We start from the raw sequence: 22063 nt of genomic DNA on the forward strand, positions 1-22063 counted from the left end.
AAATGTTTATTAATGTTTGAGGACTTCCGTACTGAATTGCAAACTCTAAATTTCTCAGACCTAAACTACTGTAACTCCTTATTACTCGGCCTTCCTCCATGTCTCTTAAAACCATTACAATTATTATAAAATGCCTCAGCAAGACTTTTGTTAGGAACTAGGAAATTTGATCACATTACACCCTTGCTGATCTCACTGCACTAGCTGCCAGTACAAGCCTTTTTAAAAGTTTTAACGCTAATATTCAAAATCATCCATTCCAGTAACACCGGTATGAAAGGCGTGACAGTACAACCATACACACCTCAGCGAACACTAAGATCTCAAAATAAAGGACTATTGACTGTTCCTACAATACGGAACACACATCGCGTCTTTTCTTAGTGGGTCCAAAGCTATGGAACTCTCCATCTGAGATGTTACATTTGTTACCAGACAGAGATTTAAATGTGAGCTAAAATTATGGCTATTCTAAAATGCTTATAACCTAACTTAAAAACATCAGAATGGAGAGAGCTAAAATAACAAGAAGGACAAGAGATACTAATTGAATCATGAGGAATAAACTTAACGAGGGAGAAAATGTAAGAACCAATATAACTTACTTATTAAAATGCAAAATTTGTTATATTTTAAGAACATAAGATATGCCATACTGGGTCAGACCAAGGGTCCATCAAGCCCAGTATCCTGTTTCCAACAGTGGCCAATCCAAGTCGCAAGAACCCAAACATAAGATAAATCACAAGCTATTGCTTATTAGTTACTGTAATAGCAGTTTATGGATTTTTCCTATAGGAACTTATCCAGATCCTTTTTTAAAATCCAGTTACACTAACTGCTATAATCACATCCTCTGGCAATGAATTCCAGAGCTTAATTATGCGCTGAGTGAAAAATAATTTTTTTTAATTTGTTTTAAATGAGCTACTTGCTAATTCATGGAGTGCCCCCGGTCCTTCTATTATCTGAGAGAGTAAATAGCTGATTTACATTAACTTGTTCAAGTCATAAGAACATAAGAAAATGCCATACTGGGTCAGACCCAGGGTCCATCAAGCCCAGCATCCTGTTTCTAACAGTGGCCAATCCAGGCCATAAGAACCTGGCAAGTACCCAAAAGCTAAGTCTATTCCATGTTACCATTACTAAAAATGCCTCAGCAAGACTTTCATGATTTTGTACTCTTCTATCAAATCTTCCCTCAGTTGTCTCTTCTCCAAACCGAACAGCCCTAACCTCTTTAGCCTTTCCTCATAGGGCAGCTGTTCCATCCCCTTATCATTTTGACCACCCTTCTCTATCATTTTATCTTATTGTCTGTATTCCTCGCCTATATATACACTGACTCACTCTCACCAGGACCTGCATGATCATCACCACAAGAGCGACGGGTTTCATTTGCGGCATGCCAAGGCCTGCTCTATTTTTGCCGTGAGTGGGATGGACTCCACTTACGGCATACCGGAAGCATGTTGTATCTTCACCATGAATGGGACAGGCTTTGCTCATGCCACGCTGGGGCCTGCTTCATCTTCATCACAAGAGGGACGGGCTTTGCTCACAGCACACTGGGACCTGCTTCATTTTCACCAAATTGAAATTCTACACTGAAAATGGAATTCTGCACAGGAGGGGAATTCTGAACAAATTCTACCCTACGCAGTCAGTAGCACAGAATTCCCCCAGGAGTACCATCATGCAGCCCTCAGCTTGGGACTTCTCATGTGTCATGGCTAATTTAGCCTTGTATGTTGACACAGAAAACAAGTTTGTTTACCTGTAAACATGGTTGACTTGGACAAGATGAATTAACCATACTTATTTTCTGCCCCCTTCCCTGGAGAGTCAACTACCCCACTAGTGACATTGTGAATTATCATATTGCATATTTTCCTTTTTTTTTTTTTTACTTTTGTAAGATACCATCTCATATTTTTCCTTTTTCTTTTGAATATTTATTTTTCCGATGTATTTCTATACATGCTGTGACATGTTTTTGATGCTGAATTTTTCTCTCTGGTAATCTTTAAAAAGTAAATCCACAAACTCAACACAAAAGACAAAGAAAACAAACAGAAATGCTCCTCTGGACAAGAAAGTTCCTTGACCAGATTGAGGGTAATTTTATAACTCTCTTCATAGTATACGACGGAGGAATGATGCGCTACTGCGGAGTACAGAATTCCCCTTCTGTGCAGAATTTGCACTTTTTGCACAGAATTTGGAGAAAGGCCTGTGGGCTATGAGCAGAGACCATCCTCCTTGCAGCAGAAGAATGGGGAGGCCAGAGGCTGTGAGCAGAGCCCATACTATTCATGGAAAGAAGGTCAATGGGCCACAACCGGAGCCCATCCTGCTCACGACAGAAGGATGGGGAGGCTAGTGGGCCGCGAGAATGGCCAATCCCGCTCATGGCAGAACAACAGGGATGCCTGGGTTGTGAGTGGAGCCCATCCTACTTGTAGCAGAAGAATAGGGAGGCGTGCGAGCTGTGAGCAGAGCCCATTCTGCTCGCGGCCGAAAAAGACAGGAGAAGCAAGAAAGCCTGTGTGAGAGAGAGTGTACGTGAGGGTGAATGTGTGTGCTAGAGGGAGCCAATGTGAGGGAGTGTATATGTGAGTGAGAGATTAGGAACTTGTATGTTTGAGAGGGATTGTGTGTGTGTGTGTGTCTGTATGTATGTGTGAGGGAAAATGCATCTTTGTGTGTGAGAGAGGGAGCCTTTCTGCAAGGCTGTGCGTGTGAGAGAGAGAGATAGCCTGAGTATGTATTTGTGTGTACAAGAGCTGGAAGGTGTGTATATAGAAGAGAGGGAGCCTGTGTGAAGGTGTGTGTATGTGCAAGAGAGAGAGGTTGCCAGTGTCTGTGTGCATGCGAGAAAAGAGAGAGGGAGGTTATGTGAGGGGCTGAATGTGTGTAAGACAGAGTGGCAGCCTGTGTGTGTGTATATGTGTGTGATAAGGATAGAGGGAGTGTGTGTGTATGTGTGTGTGTGTGTGTGTGATAAGGACAGAGGGTGAGTGTGTATGTTATGTACAAGAGGGAGGTAAACTATGTGAGGGTGGGTGAGAGTATGTACAAGACAGGGAGGGTGTATATGTGCGAGAGAGGGAACCTGTGTGAAAGTGCATGTGTGCACGAGAGAGAGAAGGATCCTGTGTGAGGGGGTGTGTGTATGTGTGCGCGAGAAAGAAAGGGTGTGTGTGTGTGTGTGTGAGAGAGAGAGAAAAGGAGCCTATGTGAAGAGGTGTATATGTGCAAGAGAGCAGGGGCAGATTGTAGGCAATAGCCTGGGGATTTTTTATTCAAAACTGGCCCCTGTCCACGCATGTAACCCCTGACTTTTATGCATGCAGGGCTTTTAAAATTGGCCCGATTGTGCAGAAGCATTGCAAGGACTGGAATTGGGGAGGGGTTTGAACTTATGTACATACTTTTGAAAATTCAAAAGTATGTGTATTAATTTTTCTGAAAAATGTACACATACCTAATAGCTAGTATAAGTGTGTGCTGGTAAATTTGGTGGAATAAATTTCAAAGAGGACTTAGGAAGATGCCTGCTTTGAAAATCTGTAAATTTTATGTGCATGTTTGCTTGTTAAGTTATGTGTGATGCAGTTAAGAACCTTGAACAAGAAGGAGAAAAGGTAACCTGCAGGGAGCAGCACTTAATCTTGAATACCTTGCTGGGAAGATCTAATAGACCATTTGGTCTTTATTTCCTGTCTTTAATTATGTTACTAGGTTAAAAAAAAATAACCCTCAAGATGTACTTTTTCAAAACGGTGCAAGCAGTCTGGCCTGTAGGCTTTTTTTTTTCTTCACATTCTGGCCCTTCTTTTGCCTGATCTTTCAACACAGCCTGCTCTGATTTGGCATTTGAGATTTAAATGTGCTTCTTTCTTTATGTCTTCCCAGGCTTCATACCTGTATGCAGCTTGGGTTTGTCGCAGATGGGACGAATGAACTATGGCAAAGATGTCAGCACCCTAAAATACTTTACTATTTGTGGACTACAAGAAGGCTATGAACCCTTCGCTGTTAATACAAACAGAGACATCACAATGTGGATGAGTAAAAGACTCCCTCAGTTCATTCCAGTTCCACCCAATCATGAGCACATTGAGGTTTGTATGGCGATCCTGTTCTTTATATAGCTGCATGATTACTATGAGGTATCTCTGTTTAACATTAAAGCAGTTTATCCCCAATAGTAAATAAACTTTTTATTTAAATGCCAATTGGTAATAGAATATTCCCAATGTTAATTTTAGTATTGTTCTAGATATTAAGCATATTATAATGTACTAATTTATTTTCTTCTGAGACGATGGTAAGTGCAAGGAAATGCTTTTTAAAATATATTTGCATTGTAATTAGATTAAGAAGTTTTTATTATGTGTGTGATAGCAACACACGTTAATTGAAGATTACCATAATTCATAATAGACTTGATTTGATATTGGGGAATAATAAAGCACAATTAGGGGTAGATTTTCTAAGGTACGCACAGTTCCCAGTGCGTACCTATTGACGCCCTGATTTTATAACATGTATGGACTGGGAGGGAACTTCCTACTCCCTAACTAAATTCCCTCCCTCTTCCCCTTTTCCCCTCTCCTTCCCTCCCCCTAAATCCTACCTATTTCTTTTTGTTTTATAATTTACTTCAGATCCCGAACTGAAGTAAGTTGCACGCACCAGCTAGCTGCTGGCGTGCGAGTCTTCAGGACAGAGTTCAATGGCGCTGCCCCAGCCCGCCCCCCACCTCATCTCTCCCCACCCAGACCCCCGCTCCCGGCCTACCCCTTTGAAGAGGCCCGGCACTTGTGCGTGTACTGGGGTTTATGCCCATGGCTGGGCCTCTTTGAAAATTCACGCGCCACGCACAAGGCCTGGACACATGCGTAAACTCAGTATTTTACACGCGCAGGCCTTTTAAAATCTGGCCGTTAATGTAGTTTGACCGTGTAGCTCATTGGCATGGGGCATTTTCCTATTGTCACAAACTAGAGAGCAAACTAAGGGCTAGATTTAAGGTTGGGGCAAAAGTAAGGCAAAATAAGCATGAGAAGCCTGTACAGAAATGTATTAGCACAATGATTGAAATATTCACATTATTATTTCTTTGCCTAAGTATTTGATTTGATGGAACATCCAGCACGGGAAAAAAATCCACTTGAAGAAAATCACCAAGCAAAAACGTTCTCAATGTATCTCAAAGCATTAAATGTACGCATGGAGCACAGTCTAGCTCCATGCAGACATTTAATGCTTTGAGGAGAAAGTCCTAAAGTACTTTCCGAAGATATTTTTGTTCATGATATTTTTCTATTTCCCCTCTCCAGCTTCCTGAATTTTCAAGAAGTTATATCTTTAAGGAGAAAAAGAACTAATTCAAAAGTGTGCAAACAAATGGATTTGCTGGCTTTGCAGACATCTTTCTCCTATTTTTGCCTGAAACTTGTATCTGGCCCTCAGTTGTCAGTTTGTAGGTAGTGGTAGTTCTATAGTTAATTTTTATAACTTAATTTGTAAAACTTTTAGTGGGATTTAGCAAAACTTTGCTTCTGTTTAGCTCCAGTGCAAAAAGTGTTGCAGGTTTGCATCAGTGATTTCCCATTAAAAATGGTGGATTATTTTGATGTTACCCAGGTAGAGAGTCAATCTAGGTTGAGAGAACACTGCACAAATCTCATCTTTGGGTGAGTTTCCTCACTCCAAAGGACAATCAAATCTTCACAAAAGTGTACTGTTCTGTTCGTATGTCTCACTCTGAATGTCAAAGTGGCCCCTAACCCCCTACACTACTACCTAAATCTCACTTTGAGGTACTAGGTGGGCCTCATATAGAGGTATAAATACCTACGTACTATAAGGGCCTTATAGCTAGTTTCTGTCTCTCTCTCTCTCTTCCCCAGTAGCTTAAAATAGTGAAAAAGCTATTTGCAAAAACATGACCCCCATAGCCAGATAAGGCAGAATATCAATACTTATCTAGCTAAATTAGCAGGATAAATAGCTTCTCCCCAGAACAAACCCTGTCATGCCTACCAATCTGGCTAAGTGGTGCTGAATTTTGACATAGATTTGGATTTTTAAAATTAAGTACACAGTTTTGGACGTAAAAAGTATCCACACAAAACAGCCGATGCTTTTTTCATATGCAGTTGTCAAAGTGAAATTACACACACATACTTTTCTTTGAAAACTGATGCAAAGTGCATAGGTAAATAGTAGGCATGGCCATTACAGCAATGCCAGCAGTTTGAAAACTACCCCCAGAATGATTAGATTGACCGTACCTACTAAAGTGTTTTGTAACTCCTTGTAAAATTACACAAAATATTATAGAGATATGTAAAAGAGTGTATATCAAGACCCCCTTAAAAGACCAGGACTGGATATTTTACTTCATATACCATAAGACACAGCCGAGAAGGGAATCCAAAAAGCAGGCCCAGGAAGAAACAGAGAGGCACTGGGATAGAGGGAGATGCATATCTTTCTGAGAATGTAAATGTTGGAAGTCTTAATTTTTGCTGCTGAGATAAGCAGGCTGTTTCTGCTATTGTTTTGCTATATTGTGAGTAAAGCATTTTTCTGTGGATAAATGCTGGTGTCCAGACTGTTCTGACCTCCAGCACTTTTAAAGCCTAAGACCACTCGCATGGCATCACATATGGTGGTAGTTGTTGGATTTCTGCTGTAAGTACCAACACAGAACAGAGACCCATGCCAAAAGAAAAAAAAAAGGGAATGTTTTTTAGAAAGTGGGGGGACTTCACTGCAGTGACAGCCAGGAGTTAAATGCAGCAGGCTAAGGGGGCTTACCTTATCTGGACAGTCAGGGATGTGTAGTGAGTTAGAGCCAGACAGGCTAGTATTTCTCTTCATTCCTTGAGGCAAAAATATATTTTTATGCTCCTAAACAGGCAGCAGCCCTATAAAAAGAAAAAAACTTCTGAGGCATCAGAGCACATTAAGTCAAAATAGAGTGACTAATAGAGTCCCTCACAGAGGAAAAATAGCAACTACAGACAATGGTACAGATTCAGTATACTCAGCAGCAGGTGCTCCAAGGACAACTCATTCAGCAACAGCTGTTATTGACCCAAATAGCATAAAGCACCACAAGCTACTATAGCACAGTAAACTCCACTGACCCCTGTAGTATTTAAGATGGTTTCAGGTGAGGGCCCAGACTGCTTTTGGGTCAGTTTTGAGCAAACTGACTGGATATCTGGATAGCCAATATCTATGTGGACTATATACCTTGGGAATCTACTAACAGGCAGGGTTCGGACTGCCTTTCAAGCTGCAAACCTTGATGGAACAGCCAGCTATGTAGAAGTTAAAGCTGTCAAATTTGTAAGATCTGGGCACAGCCCAAAAATCTACTGGCAACAGTTTCATAGGGATATCCTTCAAGCCGAGGAGAGTCCATGAAGCCTTTCCTACAGGTTAAAAGATGTAGGCTGGAAATAGCTACAGCCTATGGGGAAGACATGCACTGAAGTATCTGAACTAATATTACTTGAACAGTTTGTGGATGGCTTGAAACTGATATGCGTCAGTAGGTACGCTAGCAGTTGATTACTATAGAGGCAACCTTAGAAGCAGCTGACACTTTCCATAAGGTACACTCAGTGCCAGAGTGTCCCAGGCCACCTGAAGGACCATCACTAGGAGGAGTGGGTTGCCACAGACTAAAAGCAAAACACCAATTATGAGATCTAGGTCTGACACTCTGCTTCAGCTGTGGAGAGAGAGAGAGAGCACTTTGCCTTCAACTGTACTTGAGCAAGTAGTGACCCTATGGATGTCAATAGAAAGGACACATGTTTGCAGCTTTGTGAACAGACCCCGGTCAGGTTCCTCCACCTTTATGATTCTGTTGGAGTTGAAAAGCTCTCTCAAACAAGCTGTGGTTGACTCAGGAAGCAGGTATGACCCTTACCTCTATTCATAGTGATCCGCGACAATACCTGATTAGCTAGGTCCTACTGATGACCCCATCTGGATAGGCCAAAATAGAAGTGGGAGTCCTCCCCAGACTCCCTTACCTTGTTCTGGGATACAAATGCAAAGGTTACCAAAAGTGTTCCTCTTGTCTGGATATCTGTATCTTGTGAAAGTTCCAAAATGTCTGAGATATTTAGAGAAGCATCTTGTAGTTGAACTTGTGGTTGATTATCTAAATTAACTTCTTTAAAAGAAGGAAGATAGTATATTTTTGTTATAGCTGGTATAATTTCACTAGGAAGTTTAAGAATCCTCATCAGGTAATAATCCTCGTCAGGTAATAAATCCCTTGGAGAAATTAATTTTAAATAGGGAAAATTCAAAACTCTCAAGTTCAGCATTCTCAGTGATTTCTCCATATTCTCCAACTTCTTGGAATGAAAACTGTCCAAATGTATCAAATTATTCTGAACAGATTCAAAGTGAGATATCCATGTATCAAGTTCTTTCATTTTGTTGTCCATAGATATAATTTTGGATTCCAAAGTAAAGGACTTAATACTAGTCTCTTTCAAGACGTGTGCTAAAGAATGAATGGCTTTTTCCATCGAGGTTAATGCATTCCAAATTGAATCCAAAGTTATAATTGGTGGTCTAACTAAAGAGGTTTGTAGAGTCAAACATACCTTTGGTTCTTTTACTCCTTCTTCTGTGCAGTTTCCATTATCGATCACAGCTTGAGAAATCTGTTGCTCTACCGTAGGTCCATGGAGTCTTGCAAACAATGGGCCTCATTTTCAAAGCTAGCGAAAGTAGAGCAGGCCTGCGCTACTGAAATTGGGGCGGAGTCGGTCCCGGAAGAGGAGGAGTCGGGGCGTAACCTTCTATGGTGTATTTATTGGGCGAGATGCCGGCAGCGATCGCACCGCGGCGGTGCGATCACTGCCGGCTAGCGCAGGACTGCCCCCCCGCCCGACCCCCAGTAGCGCAATTTTCTAAAGTATCGCAGGCCTGCTGTGAATGGTGGTAATGGAGCCAATGGCGCACCGGGACTTAAAGATGTATCCTCAGCCAAAGGGATCAACGTTCACTCACAGCCAAGATCCCCAGCAGCCGTACCCTCCGATGCAGTCTGTAGGGGAGATACAAATAGCAATTTAATCTGTGGCTGCTGTGCATCAAGCATTGGAGATGAGGTTAAAGTTTCTCTCACTCTTGCTTTCCTTTTGGTATGAGGCATTGTGGAAAGTTAGTAAGTATGTGAAGAGTAGGAAATTCAAGAAATTCGCGGAGAGAATGTATTTATGTATTAGCTAGGCAGCGACCATCTTGTTCCCCCAACCATCCTAGTTTAATAGCCTCCTTTCTTCTCTGTTGGCCATGACCCTTAAAACCTTATTTATCTTTATTTTATTACTTACACGTCCCCCATAGCAGAAGTAAAGTGACATGGCAGGGGTCCACGTTATGCGCCTGTATGCGTAAGTATTTACATGCTGATTTGAAGTTGAAATCTAGGTACACCCAGACCACATCCACACTCCGCTCCTTTTTCAGAACTTTTCATTTGTGCTTGTAGCGGCAAGTACACACCTACACACGTGCTTTTTAAAATCCTCTCTGTGCACACGGGCCTGTCATATTCGTGTATCTTCCTGTTTTAAAATTCACCTTTATGCCTAACAAAGCTTTTATTGCAGTGAGAATAGTAATATTTCAAACTTTGGAGTAAGAGCTAGAATCATTTTAAAGGATTATTCCTTTTTCTGGTATTATATAACTTCAGTATTTTTTATTACCTGCTGCTACAGTTTCCATTAGACTTCAGAATAATAATACCTTGCCAGACATAATGACATAAAAATTTGAGTTATGGTGCAGAAAAGAAAACTTCCATGTCCATTCTTTTTCACATTTAATAGGTTACAAGAATAGATGGCACCATAGACAGCTCACCACGCCTAAAGGTCATTCAGAAGTCATTTGGATCTCAGAACAGTAGCATGGAGATCATGTTTTACCGTCTGAGCATGCCTATTGAGTGTGCTGAGGTATTCTCCAAGATTCCGACAGGAGGTTTGCCAGGGACCAATCTTTTTCCCTCGAAGACTGACCTGGAGGACTATGATGCCGATTCTGACTTTGAGGTCCTCATGAAGACCGCACATGGTCATTTGGTGCCTGAACGGGTAGAGAAAGAAAAAGAAACTTCGAAACAAGAATTTAACAACCACAAAGACTACACCCAGGAGAAACCTTCTCGTTTGAAACAAAGGTCAGTATTTTTTTACATTTTTTTATTTTGATGTGGATGATTGAATATATTAATTAATCAAGACTAGTATTTTGTTTCAATTTTTGACTAAGCAGGACATCTAAGCTCCATTCCTGACTCCAAATGGCTCGTTATGGACTACAGATAATGTAGAACTCAGAACCTGGTAAGAGGAGAGAGTCAAGTATACCTTTGATGATGACATCAAGAGAACAATTTCAAATTAATTTCCATCGTAAACAGTGCAGAAATGGGGTCTTTGAAAAATGCTTACACTATGGGGCTGATGCAATAAACTCGTGTAGAAAGCGGGAGCTGAACAGTCAGCACCCGCTCTTTTAACGCACCCCAGGAGCCCCCAGGGTTGGCGCCATGCAATATTTAAATGAGAAGGTCGCATTAGGAAGGAGGCACTAGGGTCGCTTGCGCACAGCCACGAAAACCGACGACAATAAACCTAGCGTTGGTTTTCGTGACTACAGTTCACCGCTGAAAACCAATGCCGAGTTTCTCGGCTTCGGTTTTGGTGGCTATCCGCCGGTAAGGTGATAAACTCGGCATTGGTTTTAGCAACTAACGGTAGTCACGAAAACCAACGCAGGGTTTATCGGCGTCAGTTTTCGTGATGGGTCCGACTGTCAATTTTTTTTTTTTAGTTTTATTTCTTTTAGTTTTCATCTTTTTTTGATGCGCACAGCTATTAATGCCTACTCTTGGCAGGCGTTAATAGATGCATCTGAGACGCACATTTTTTTTTTTTTGCATCGGGAGTGAATGCCTAATAGCCTCATGCACATGCATTTGCATGTGAAGAGCGCTATTAGATTCACTTCATGTTAGATGTGAGTTGAATATACACTAATCCCCTTATTGCATTAGGGGATTGATTAGTGCCTATTCTACCCTCTTCCAACTGCAGATTAACAGTGCGCGCGGCTCAGCGCACCGTATTGCATCGGCCCCTATGTATAGGTAAACTTATGAGGTACTGCCAGTATGCCATAATATTTCTCAAGGTGAAAGGAGGTGTTCTTTTAAAGTATCAAAAATATAAGCATAGCTTTACTCAGAAATAATATCCACACAAAAAAGCAGATGCAAATTTGTGTGGCTACTTTTTTGGGACACTTTTTAAAAGGAATTTGTTTCCTTTGAAAATTGGTGCAAAGTCCACTTGTAGAAAGTACCCACTAACTTCGTACTTCTGCAGACAGTTTGAAAATTGCCTTTAAAATGTGCAGTGAAAGAGCAGTTCTTGAAATTCACTACCACCCTTATTTAACTTTCTTATGATTTCTTTAAACTGGTTCCTCTCCAGTTTTAAATGCATTCATTATGTTCCAAGACAATTCTTATGATTTGAAATAGATTTTTTTACATTTATAATCCACCTTTCTTGACACTGCAAAGCAGATTATATTCAGGTATTGTAGGCATTTCCCTATCGCCAGAGGGCTTACACAATTTAAGGGGGTCATTTACTTTGTCACGGCATTTTTCCCCCTCCATGGAAAAATACCACAGAGCTTTCCTGTGGTGTTTTCCTCAATCCACAATATTATTCCCTCCGTGAAAAAATATTGTGGGTGCTTCCCTGCAGTACTGTTTCCCATGCTCCAACTGAAAGTTAGCTACAACTTCTGAGTTATAGCTAACTGTCACTAAAGTAACACAGCTTGTGATTTTTCAGGCAAGTTGTATTATTTTATTAGCATTAAATTACCTATTTGTGAGCTTCTTTGCACCTGAAGCAATGGAAAGTGAAGTGCCTTGTCCAAGATCACAAGGAGTATCAGTGAGATTTGAACTCTGGCATCCCTTGTTTGCACACTACTGTTCTAACCAGTAGGCTATTCCACCATTTAAAGCTTATTAAAATAGTTAAATGTGAGCTATGCTATAGTGGCATCATTGTTCTTTTGTCCCTAGAAGGTCTTTGGAGTACTAGACCTTTATATAAGAGAAGCTATGGGGAAAAGCCAGACTAGAAAATACTGAAAATATTTAGAATTACTGGTCAACAAGAGATGGATGGAAAAATGTAAAAATAGAGACCTTGCAGAAGAGGATAATAAATAGAACAGTAATTAAGCGAAGGAGAGGCATAGTTATATTAATGTGGGTAAATAAATATGATCATGTCTAGTGGCATGTGTATTACTTTGATGCATATGTTTAGATAAGATGCAATGGAGAACATTCACAATTTAACTATTGTACTAAATTTGCAAAATACATTTCAGTTAAAAAATATCTTTTGAACTATTTGTTATTATTTATTGTATTTGCTTTTAGGGAAGTGCATTCATTTAAAATGAATGGGCATTCCAAAACAAATGGGGACTCATTTGCTTCTTTTGTGCAACCTAAAAATGAATGGAAGGGATCCCACAAAAAAATCCTAATTGTTTAAATTGGTTAGTTCCTCATTAATTTGTATGGCCCATTGAAATCTATGGTCCATTATACCACTATAAGAGACTTGCTGCTACATAACTACCAGACGGAACAGAGAACATTCAAATGAGATACAAGTTTGATGTTCTGATTGTGGTAAAAGTTTCAGGAGTAATAGAGAATTTATGCAACACCTAAAAATCAAAAAATAAAACAGACTGTATTCAGCTACGGAATATCACAAAAACTTTAATAAAGCAAACCTCACAAATTACTAGGAAAGCCACAATAAGGGGAAACCATGTTCCTGTTATCAATTTGACTAAAGTTACAATTGGAAAGCAAATTTCAGAAGAAACTAAAAATGTGACCCAGCAGCAACATCAAGTTCAAGTAGGGAATGAAATAAAAGGTCATAACACAAAAAGGATAGTGGCAAGGGATCATTCTCATGTACTAAATTGAACAAGTGGCTAGTGCTTCAACAGGAAACAGACATCTCCCATGCAACTCTGCATTGCTGCTGTACTCCTGATTCTACATCTTGGGTACTTGTTGCCTCTCAGCCTTGCTGCCATACTCCAGACTGTACACCTTGAGGTGTTTTTGCTACCGTGGGGGACTGCTCTACACTTCTAATGGTTCCCTGGTGTGTCGATGACACTCTTTGTATTGCTTTGTCCTTTTGTCAGTGCCTTAGGATATTTCTTGTCATCATTTCTGCTTATTTATGTATACATGGTACCTTGGGATGTTGATGCCACTCTTGGTAGTACTTTTACCTAGTACTTCCTTCAAGGTTGAATGCTACTGTTATTGGTACCATTTTTTGAAGCATTGGGGTTTTCTCCTCACCCTATCTTCTTTGTTATACTGGGATATTTTGCTCCCAGGCAAAAATGTGAAAAAATATTTTTATAAACCTGTTTCTCCTCCCACTGCACCTGTTTTATTCTTCATTTTCTTCTACCCTTCCACTATCCCAGCCTGGTTCTCCTATTCTAGTTGGTTGTTGGTTCTATGGGGTATTTTGTCCACAAAATCCCTCAATCTGAATGAAGCAATACAGGCACAAAAGAAAAGATGCTGAAGAGAAACCATTTAGATATTCAGAATGTGATAAAAGTTTCAGTAGGGCGAGAGAGCTCATACAAAACCAGAAAATCAATAAATGGAGGAGCCTGAGTTCAGCTACAGAATATGGGATAAGCTTTCTTAATAAAGGCAACCTCATAAATATTAGGAAAGCCACACTGAGAAAAAACCGTTTTCACATTGTAATTGATACTACAGTTTCAATCATAAACAAATTTCAGAAGAAACCCACAATGCCACCTAGCAGCTAAATCAAGTTCAAATAGGAAATGTAATAAAAGCTTATGTCATGAAAATGATCCTTATCACTAACTTGTACTAAATCTGACAAGTGGTAAGTGCTTCAAGAGAATGACTGCCATCTCCCATGCAACTCTGCTTTGCTGATGCACTCCTTATGCTACTTCCTGGGAGTCTTTCTTCCACTTAGTTTTACTGCCTTACCTAGACTTTACACTTTGGGGTTCTTTCTGCCACTCTGCCTTGCTGCTTTACCCCAGACCTTACAAGTTGAGGGGTTCTTGCCACTCTGGGGGGCTGCTTTGGCCTCTCTTATTTCTTTGGTGTGTTGATGCCATTCTGTGATGCTTTGTCTTTTTATCAGTGCCTTGGGGTTTTCCCTGCCATCTTTTCTGCTTTGTTCCCACTTCATGATGCTTTAAGATACTGATGCTACTCTTGGTGCCACTCTGCCTCTCATGCTGCCTTCAGTGGTTCATGCCACTGTTGTTGGTGCCCACGTTTGGAGCCTTGGAATGTTCTTCCCCCTTATGCTGCCTCTTTGCTCCTCTGACAATGCCTTGGAGAACTCCTGCCACTGCTGGTACCCCTTTGCCTTAGGCTATTCATACCATTTTTTGTGCCACTTTGCCACAGTCTATGCACCTCAAAGTTTTTTTCCCTTCTGATGTATGTATGTATGTATTTATTTAAAATAATTATATACCACCATATCCAAAGTTCTATGTGGTTTACAATTGAAATATCCATAATAATAAAGACATATCAATATAATAAAAAGAAATTCAATCATAAATAAGTTAAAAATAAAAACAATTTTATATTAAACAACAAAAAAACAAACAAAGATCTAGAGGGTAGATTTTTTTAAGTAAAGTGCTCAGACATGCCAGGGCGTCATTACTTAGTGTTCTGCAAATTAGACAAATTAGTTTAAATTTAACTCTCTGCTTGATTGGAAGCTATTGAAGAACATTAAGAGGTAGATTTTCAAAGGGGTACACGCGTAAGATACGTGCTTACCCCCCGAAACCTACCCAAACCCCCCCTGTGCGTGCCGAGCCTATTTTGCATAGGCTTGGCGGCGCGTGCAAGCCCCGGGATGCGGGTAAGTCCCAGGGCATGGCCAGGGGGCGCGGTTAGGGATCGGGGGCGTGTGGGCGGTCCGGGGGTGTGGCCGAGTGCCCCGACACAGTGGCCTGAGTCAGGGTCTGCCGTGCCAGCGAGCGTAAGTTACTACTGCCCAGAGGCAGTAGTAACTTCTCCGATAAAGGTAGGGGGGGTCTAGATAGGGCCGGGAGGGGGGGGGTGGGTTAGGTAGGGGAAGGGAAGGTTTGGGGGGGGGGGGGTTAGAAAAAAAGTTCCCTCCGAGGCCGCTCCAATTTTGGAGCGGCCTCGGAGGGAACGGGCAGCACTCGCAGGGCTCGGCGAGCGCAAGTTGCACAAATGTGCACCCCCTTGTGCGCGCTGCCCCGGATTTTATAAGATACGCGCGGCTACGCGTGTATCTTATAAAATCCAGCGTACTTTTGTTCGCGCGCACGTATGTTTTTAAAATCTACCTCTATGTATGGTATTTATTTATTTTATTTAACTTCTTTTACTATACCGATACTCAAGACCAGGTCTTATCGTACCGGTTTACAATGGAACAGGGGGAAAACCAATTAACATCTAGGTAGAAGGTAAAGTTACATTAAACAGGGAGCGAAAAAACATGGTTTTTTTTAATAAAAAATAGTTATATGGTCATATTTTGAAGTTCCAGTAAGAATTTAAGGTGTGGGGTTTTGAATGGTTTGTAAACACTTTAAAGTATATTGATGATGGTTTCTCACAAGTTTCATGAAAATTGTTGAGACAACCCCAATTACGGAACCTGCAATGCTTCCCCCATTGACTTTAATGGAAAACAAAAATCAAATAAACAAATATTTTTCATTTTATTTATTTTTATTTTATTTAATATACTTATATTCCACTATTCTAAAAATATATATTGTGAATTACAATAAAATACACATAACATAAAATACTAATATAGATGAAAATAAAAATGTCCAAAACTTAGGTATTAAAAGTTTGCTTAAAAATAAATGTTTTTAGTACCTTAAAGTTTTAAACAAATGCAAAAAAGTGAGGTCCTGTTGAAACGAATGAATGAACCGAAACATTTTTTTCTTCTGCATATCCCTATTATATACATCAAGAATAAACTTGAATACAGAATGAATCTACTACATAGTTACTAACAAAAATCATATAATAAAGAAAAGAAAACAGTATCCAAAGTCTGTCAGTTTTTAGGGGTAGATTTGCAAAATGTACGAATATGCATCCATGTGTGCAAGCTACCCGGCGCACACACATTGATGCGCAATTTTATAACATACGCGTGCTGGTGGCGTATGTTCCAATATGAAGTTCCAGTAAGAATTTGAGGTGCGGAGTTTTAAATAGTTTGCAAACACTTTAAGGTGTATTGATGATGTCTCCTCACAAGTTTCATGAAAATTGTTGAGATAACCCCAGTTACGGAACATAAAATAGGCTGCATTGTTTCCATTGACTTTAATGGAAAAAATTAAAGTGGCGACGCATCGGGGCCTTCCCTAGTTCCCTCCCAGTCCACACCAGTTAAGGAGTGGACTGGGAGGGAACTTCCCAACCCCCTACCCTAACCTCCCTTCCCCTTCCCCTATCCTGCCCTCCCCCTATCTCTATCCTAACTACCCCAATTTTTTTTGTTTTACCTTTTGCTCCTGCAAAGGCGCAGGAGCAAGTTGCGCGCGTCAGCACCCTGCCAGCGCGCGATCCCCCAGCACAGTGGCAAATGTCCGCTGTACCGGGCACCTCTAGCCCCACCCTGCCCCGCCCCTGGACCGTCCCCTTTTAATGCCCCGGCACTTACACGCGTTCCGGGGTTTACGTGCGTGGCTGTGCCCGTTTGAAAATTTGCCCGGTGGGCATTAGGCCTGGGATTTACGCGCGCTGTGGTTTTAAAATCTACCCCTAAGGATCCAGGAATAGAAAATATTGAAGGCAGCAAACACTATAACATGAAAAGACAGAAAAAAAAAGAAAATTATCAGTTAGGTGTCAAACTTTCTTACATAACCCTAGAAGGATTCAACTATCCCCTATGTTCAAGTCTCAATTTTCTTATGGTCTAAAAAGCAGTGGAACTGAGAGGGTTCAAAAAAGACAATTTGTGGTTTCTGTTCAACAGCTTCAGTTCAAGATTTTATTTTTCTGTTAGAATCCAGATGCTGAGTAGGCCACAAATAGTAATTTCTGGATCTAGTAAACATCAGTTTTTTCAACTCCATTTGATCCTGAGTGTTCCTTCTCCTCTTCTCTCATCCCCTAATGCCAGGATCTCTCCCTTCTCCTTTCCCCGATCCCTTTTATGTTTCTCCAGGGTTAGAGTAGGAGAATGGTGCTTCATATCTTCCTCTAGTATATCAAACCATGCAAGTTTTACAAGATCTGTGGGACCACAGTACATGAAAATCATAACTTGAAATTGGAACCGCACTCAGATGAACATGAAATTAAAATGAATCACTGCTTAACTTCTGTTAGGACTAGGGATAGGAGAGGGATGTGGGTAGGAAGGGAGTGAGGATTAGGGATTGGGAGGGTGAGTTACCAACACACTTTGACTTCAGTCCCTATAAATGATTACAAGCTCTACATCCTAGTTGATAGGTAGGTAATTTAAGTATAAAGGCCAACGTCTACTTTCTGTGTAGGCATGGATATCATTTATGGTCAATATTCTTTATTTCTGTTCTGTACAATAAGGCAAAGCATGTCTAGCAAGACACATTGTGCTGTGTATTTCCATATCTTAGAGATAACCCTGCCTGTAAATTTCTGTAATCCTCTCTGTTCCTGCTATCTTGTAGATTCATGCTGAGGAGGACCAAACCAGACTATGGTATGAGCCACTCTGCACGACTGACCGAGGATGTGCTAGCAGATGACAGAGATGACTATGATCATTTGATACAAACATCTACGGTACAGTGATTTAAGTGTCCAGAAATTTTGCTAGATAAGTTCAACTTGCTACATGCAACAAGATCTGTGTCCTACTGAAATCAACAGTATAACAGAAAACACTTTAAAAGCTTATTGTACTATTTTCTGATGCCAACTAAAATATAACGGGAAGAGAATACTAAGAACTAGTGTTAAAAATTTGCAGGGGTGGAGGGAAGGATTGGTTAACTCCATTGTTCTATCAAATTTGAAACTAATACTGGGATCCTGGTGCTATGAGTCTTCATTTCCAACTACTCTGGGATTTTCCCCCCTCTTTTAATAGAGCCCCTCCCACTCTTCCTAATCTGGTCATTACATCAATGGTCCCGAGGCTGGGAGCGATGCATCAAGATTCCTTCTGAACCCTGTATCATGGGCTTTAAATCCAGCCCCTTAGTATAATTTTTGCCAGGAGAGGCTCAAGGCAATCTGCTGCCTGAAGCAAGGGATGAGATTGCATTCCTCCTCCCCAAGTTATGGCACAGGTCAAATCACTGAGCAGGCAAAGATTGGGGGGGGGGGGGTGTCTCCCTTGGAGTATGACCTTTTTAGTGATTTTAATGCTGGGAAAGGCGAGAGGCAGGGGCCAGGGTTCCTAGAGGTGTGGCATAATGAGTGTCAGTGATAATATTTCTAGGAAGCTGGCAACCCTGCCACACTCCCACCTCCCTCAAACCCTTCCCTAGCATTTGGCACGTGGGGAAATGGGAGATGGGTATTCCAGGGCACCATGCTTATTGCCCGCATCGCTGCCTACCAGCTCTACATGAGCCAGTTCTCACGGGATATCTGGAAGCAGGTGCAGGAGGTAGCTGAGCAGCCGCCTCAACAGCAGCAAGACACTCTCGTGTCGCTCGTGCAGAAGGATCTGGAGTGCAGGAAAATTGAGGTCTGTGCGACCTATAATGTTTTTGAAATGGCATCGAGAGTCTCTACAGCCAGAATCGGCATCCGCAGAACAGCATGGCTGCAGGTCTCGGATCTCCAACCGGAGGTACAGGAACAACTCACTGAGGTGCCGTGTACTGGAAAGAATCTCTTTGGAGATAGGGTGAGGAATACTGTGGCCCAACTTTGGGACTAGCATGAAACCTTCAAACGACAGTAATCTGGACCTGTCCTTCTCATCCAGAAGGCTGTCAAGACCAGGGCCAAGGAAGTCTTTCAGCAGAGGAAATGCTATTATCTGCCTCCTTGATCCTGTCAACACCATCAGGGCTCCTGCAGCCATCCCAGGCAGCAGAGAACCCCCAAATCCAGGCTGGCTCCTCAGTCAACTCCGAGGATAGGATTTTGACTGGGCTGTAGGGATCATAAGCCAGTTGCCCTTACCTGGGATGATAGACCCTCCAGTCGGGGGCAGGCTGCGGGTCTATGCGAACTAGTGACCGATTGTAACCTCAGATTAATGGGTTCTGTCCATCGTCTGCAAAGGATACTGATTGAATCTATTGGGTGCTCTGCCAAATTGCCCTCCGTGCCTACATTGGGGGCCAGTAGTGCATCAGGCGGTACTACAAGCAGAGCTCTCCTCTCTCTTAACGACCAGAGCGGTCAAGCGCATACCACCAGGGCAAAGGGGGCAGGGATTCTACTCTAGGTACTTCCTGATTCGAAAGAGAACAGGAGGACTCCATCCCATCCTAGACCTAAGGCCCTTGAACAAGTTTCTAAAAAGAGAAAAATTCAAGATGGTTTCCCTGGCCACCTTGATCTTCCTTAAGGTGCCCTTGACCTAAAGGACACATACACTCACATCGAGATCTTCCCCAGTCACAGGAAGTATTTATGATTTGTGATGGGAACACAGCACCTCCAGTACTGGGTGTTGCAGTTCGGGCTTGTGTTCACCCCCCAGGTCTTCAGAAAATGTCTGGTAGTGGTGGCGGTGCATTTCCGCAGACTGGGTGTGCATGTCTTCCCATATCTGAACAATTGGCTGGTCAAGAAAATGTCTCAGGCAGGGACCATCAGGTCCATGCGCTTGACCATTCAGGTTTTGGAGCCACTAGGGTTCATTCTCAACTACCCAAAGTCCTGTCTCAGCCCGTCACCTCAATTAGCCTTCATAGGAGACCTGTTAGTCACAGTTCAGGCCAAGGCCTTTCGGCCCTGCCAGAGGGCCGTCATCAAGACGACCATTGCGGCAGAGATTCAACAGAGCCAGCATGTATCAGCCTGGCATATGTTGAGGCTGTTGGGACATATGGCTGCAACTGTCCATATTACACCCTTGGCACTTTTACACATACACAGAGCCCAAAGGACCCTGAAATCACAGTGGTGCCAATCTACTCAGAGCCTCCAGGATTACATCCGAGTCAACCTGTCTCTCCGGGACTCATTGCACTGGTGGTCGGTACTTTCCAATCTGGAACAGGGGATCCTGTTTTGGAATCTTCCCACTCAAATTGTCCTAACCACAGATGCAGCTACCCTGCGGTAGGGAGCTCATGTAGATGAGCTCAATACCCAGGGTCTTTGGTCTGCTCAGAAACGTTCTTGTCAAATCAACTTCCTGGAGTTTCAGGCGTCAGATACACGCTATGGGCTTTCAGAGATCGGCTGTCCAACAAAGTTGTCCTGATCCAGACCAACAGGTAGGTAGCTATGTAAATTTCATTCAACATAAAATAAATAAAATAATTAAAAGTAACAATACATAATCAAAAATTAAATTGACAAAGTAAAATGTAACAAGGTCAGTGGGGGGGGGGGGGGGGGGGGGAGAGTTATAGGATGAGATCATCGGCACAAAAATTAACTATACCTTGTAAAGCATTCTATCCTCATCAACCGGCTCTCAGACATAGGCATCTCAGGATCAGCCCTTGAATGGTTCAGATCATTCCTTAACAATAGGACATACAAGGTCAGAATAAGCAACAAGGAATCACACCCGGTCAAGTCCACTCTTGGAGTCCCACAAGGATCCTCCCTCTCCCCAACCCTGTTTAACATTTATCTTCTCCCACTATGTCATCTGCTCTCAAGTCTAAAGATCACACACTTCATATACGCCGACGACATCCAGATCCTGTTGCTTATCACCGAATCTATCTCCAACACCATCAATTTCTGGAACAATTGTCTACAGTCCATAAATTCCCTCCTCACTAGCCTTAACTTAGTTCTCAATACTGCAAAAACGGAACTTATGCTCATCACCCTGGATGACAACTGTCAGGCTGCCAACAATCTAATCACACCGCCAATGATCTCCTCCACTCACGTAAGAGACCTTGGCGTTACTATCGACAATAGGCTGAATCTCAAAAAATTTGTCACAAACACTACGAAAGAATGTTTTCACAAGCTACACATATTGAAAAAGCTAAAACCTCTCCTCCACTTTCAGGACTTTAGAACAGTCCTCCAAACTATTCCTTTTTCAAAAATTGACTATTGCAACTCTCTGCTAATTGGCCTCCCAGCTATCACCACCAAACCATTACAAATGCTGCAGAACTCGGCTGCCAGGATCCTAACCAACTCTAGTAGAGGAGAACACATCACACCTATTCTAAAGAACCTACACTGGCTCCCTATTAAATTTAGAATCATATTCAAAGTACTAACCATAACCCACAAGACCATTCATTCCCAAACTTCGCTAAATCTAAGTGACCCACTTTGTCCCCACGCATCATCGAGACCAAGCAGAACCAGCTACTTAGGCACCTTATATGCACCTCCAGCCAAGTCATCGCTCAAGAAACGTGCATTCTCAACTGCCAGCCCCTCACTGGAATGCCCTCCCCACAGACCTTCGGCTAGAAACTTGTAGTCGGACATTCAAAAAGAAGCTCAAAACTTGGCTTTTCACAAAAGCCTTCACTTAAAGGTCTCTCCCTCTGGGTCAGATTCACGCATTTCATAACCCAATATGCGAGATGTCCGACGCCGTAACCATTTAATCTTATAAGTTAATCTCATTATTTCCCCGCTAGCTGTATGTTATAATGCATTCATGCTTTTCAAGTCTGCTGTAAATCCAAGTTTGTTAATTGTTTATGTTTATTTATATTTTGTATATTT

General features: G+C 41.8%; 1 protein-coding gene across 1 annotated transcript in view; it reads left to right on the top strand.

Moving 5' to 3' along the window:
- The window catches only part of RYR2 (ryanodine receptor 2), a 1771220-nt gene that overhangs the window by 966497 nt on the left and 782660 nt on the right, over positions 1-22063 (top strand). The window contains 3 exon segments of the mRNA XM_029593907.1: positions 3922-4130; positions 9891-10243; positions 17887-18001. Of these exon segments, the coding sequence (XP_029449767.1) occupies positions 3922-4130; positions 9891-10243; positions 17887-18001 (677 nt within the window).

The sequence above is a fragment of the Rhinatrema bivittatum genome, chromosome 3 (genome assembly GCF_901001135.1).
Source record: "Rhinatrema bivittatum chromosome 3, aRhiBiv1.1, whole genome shotgun sequence".
Taxonomy (NCBI): domain Eukaryota; kingdom Metazoa; phylum Chordata; class Amphibia; order Gymnophiona; family Rhinatrematidae; genus Rhinatrema; species Rhinatrema bivittatum.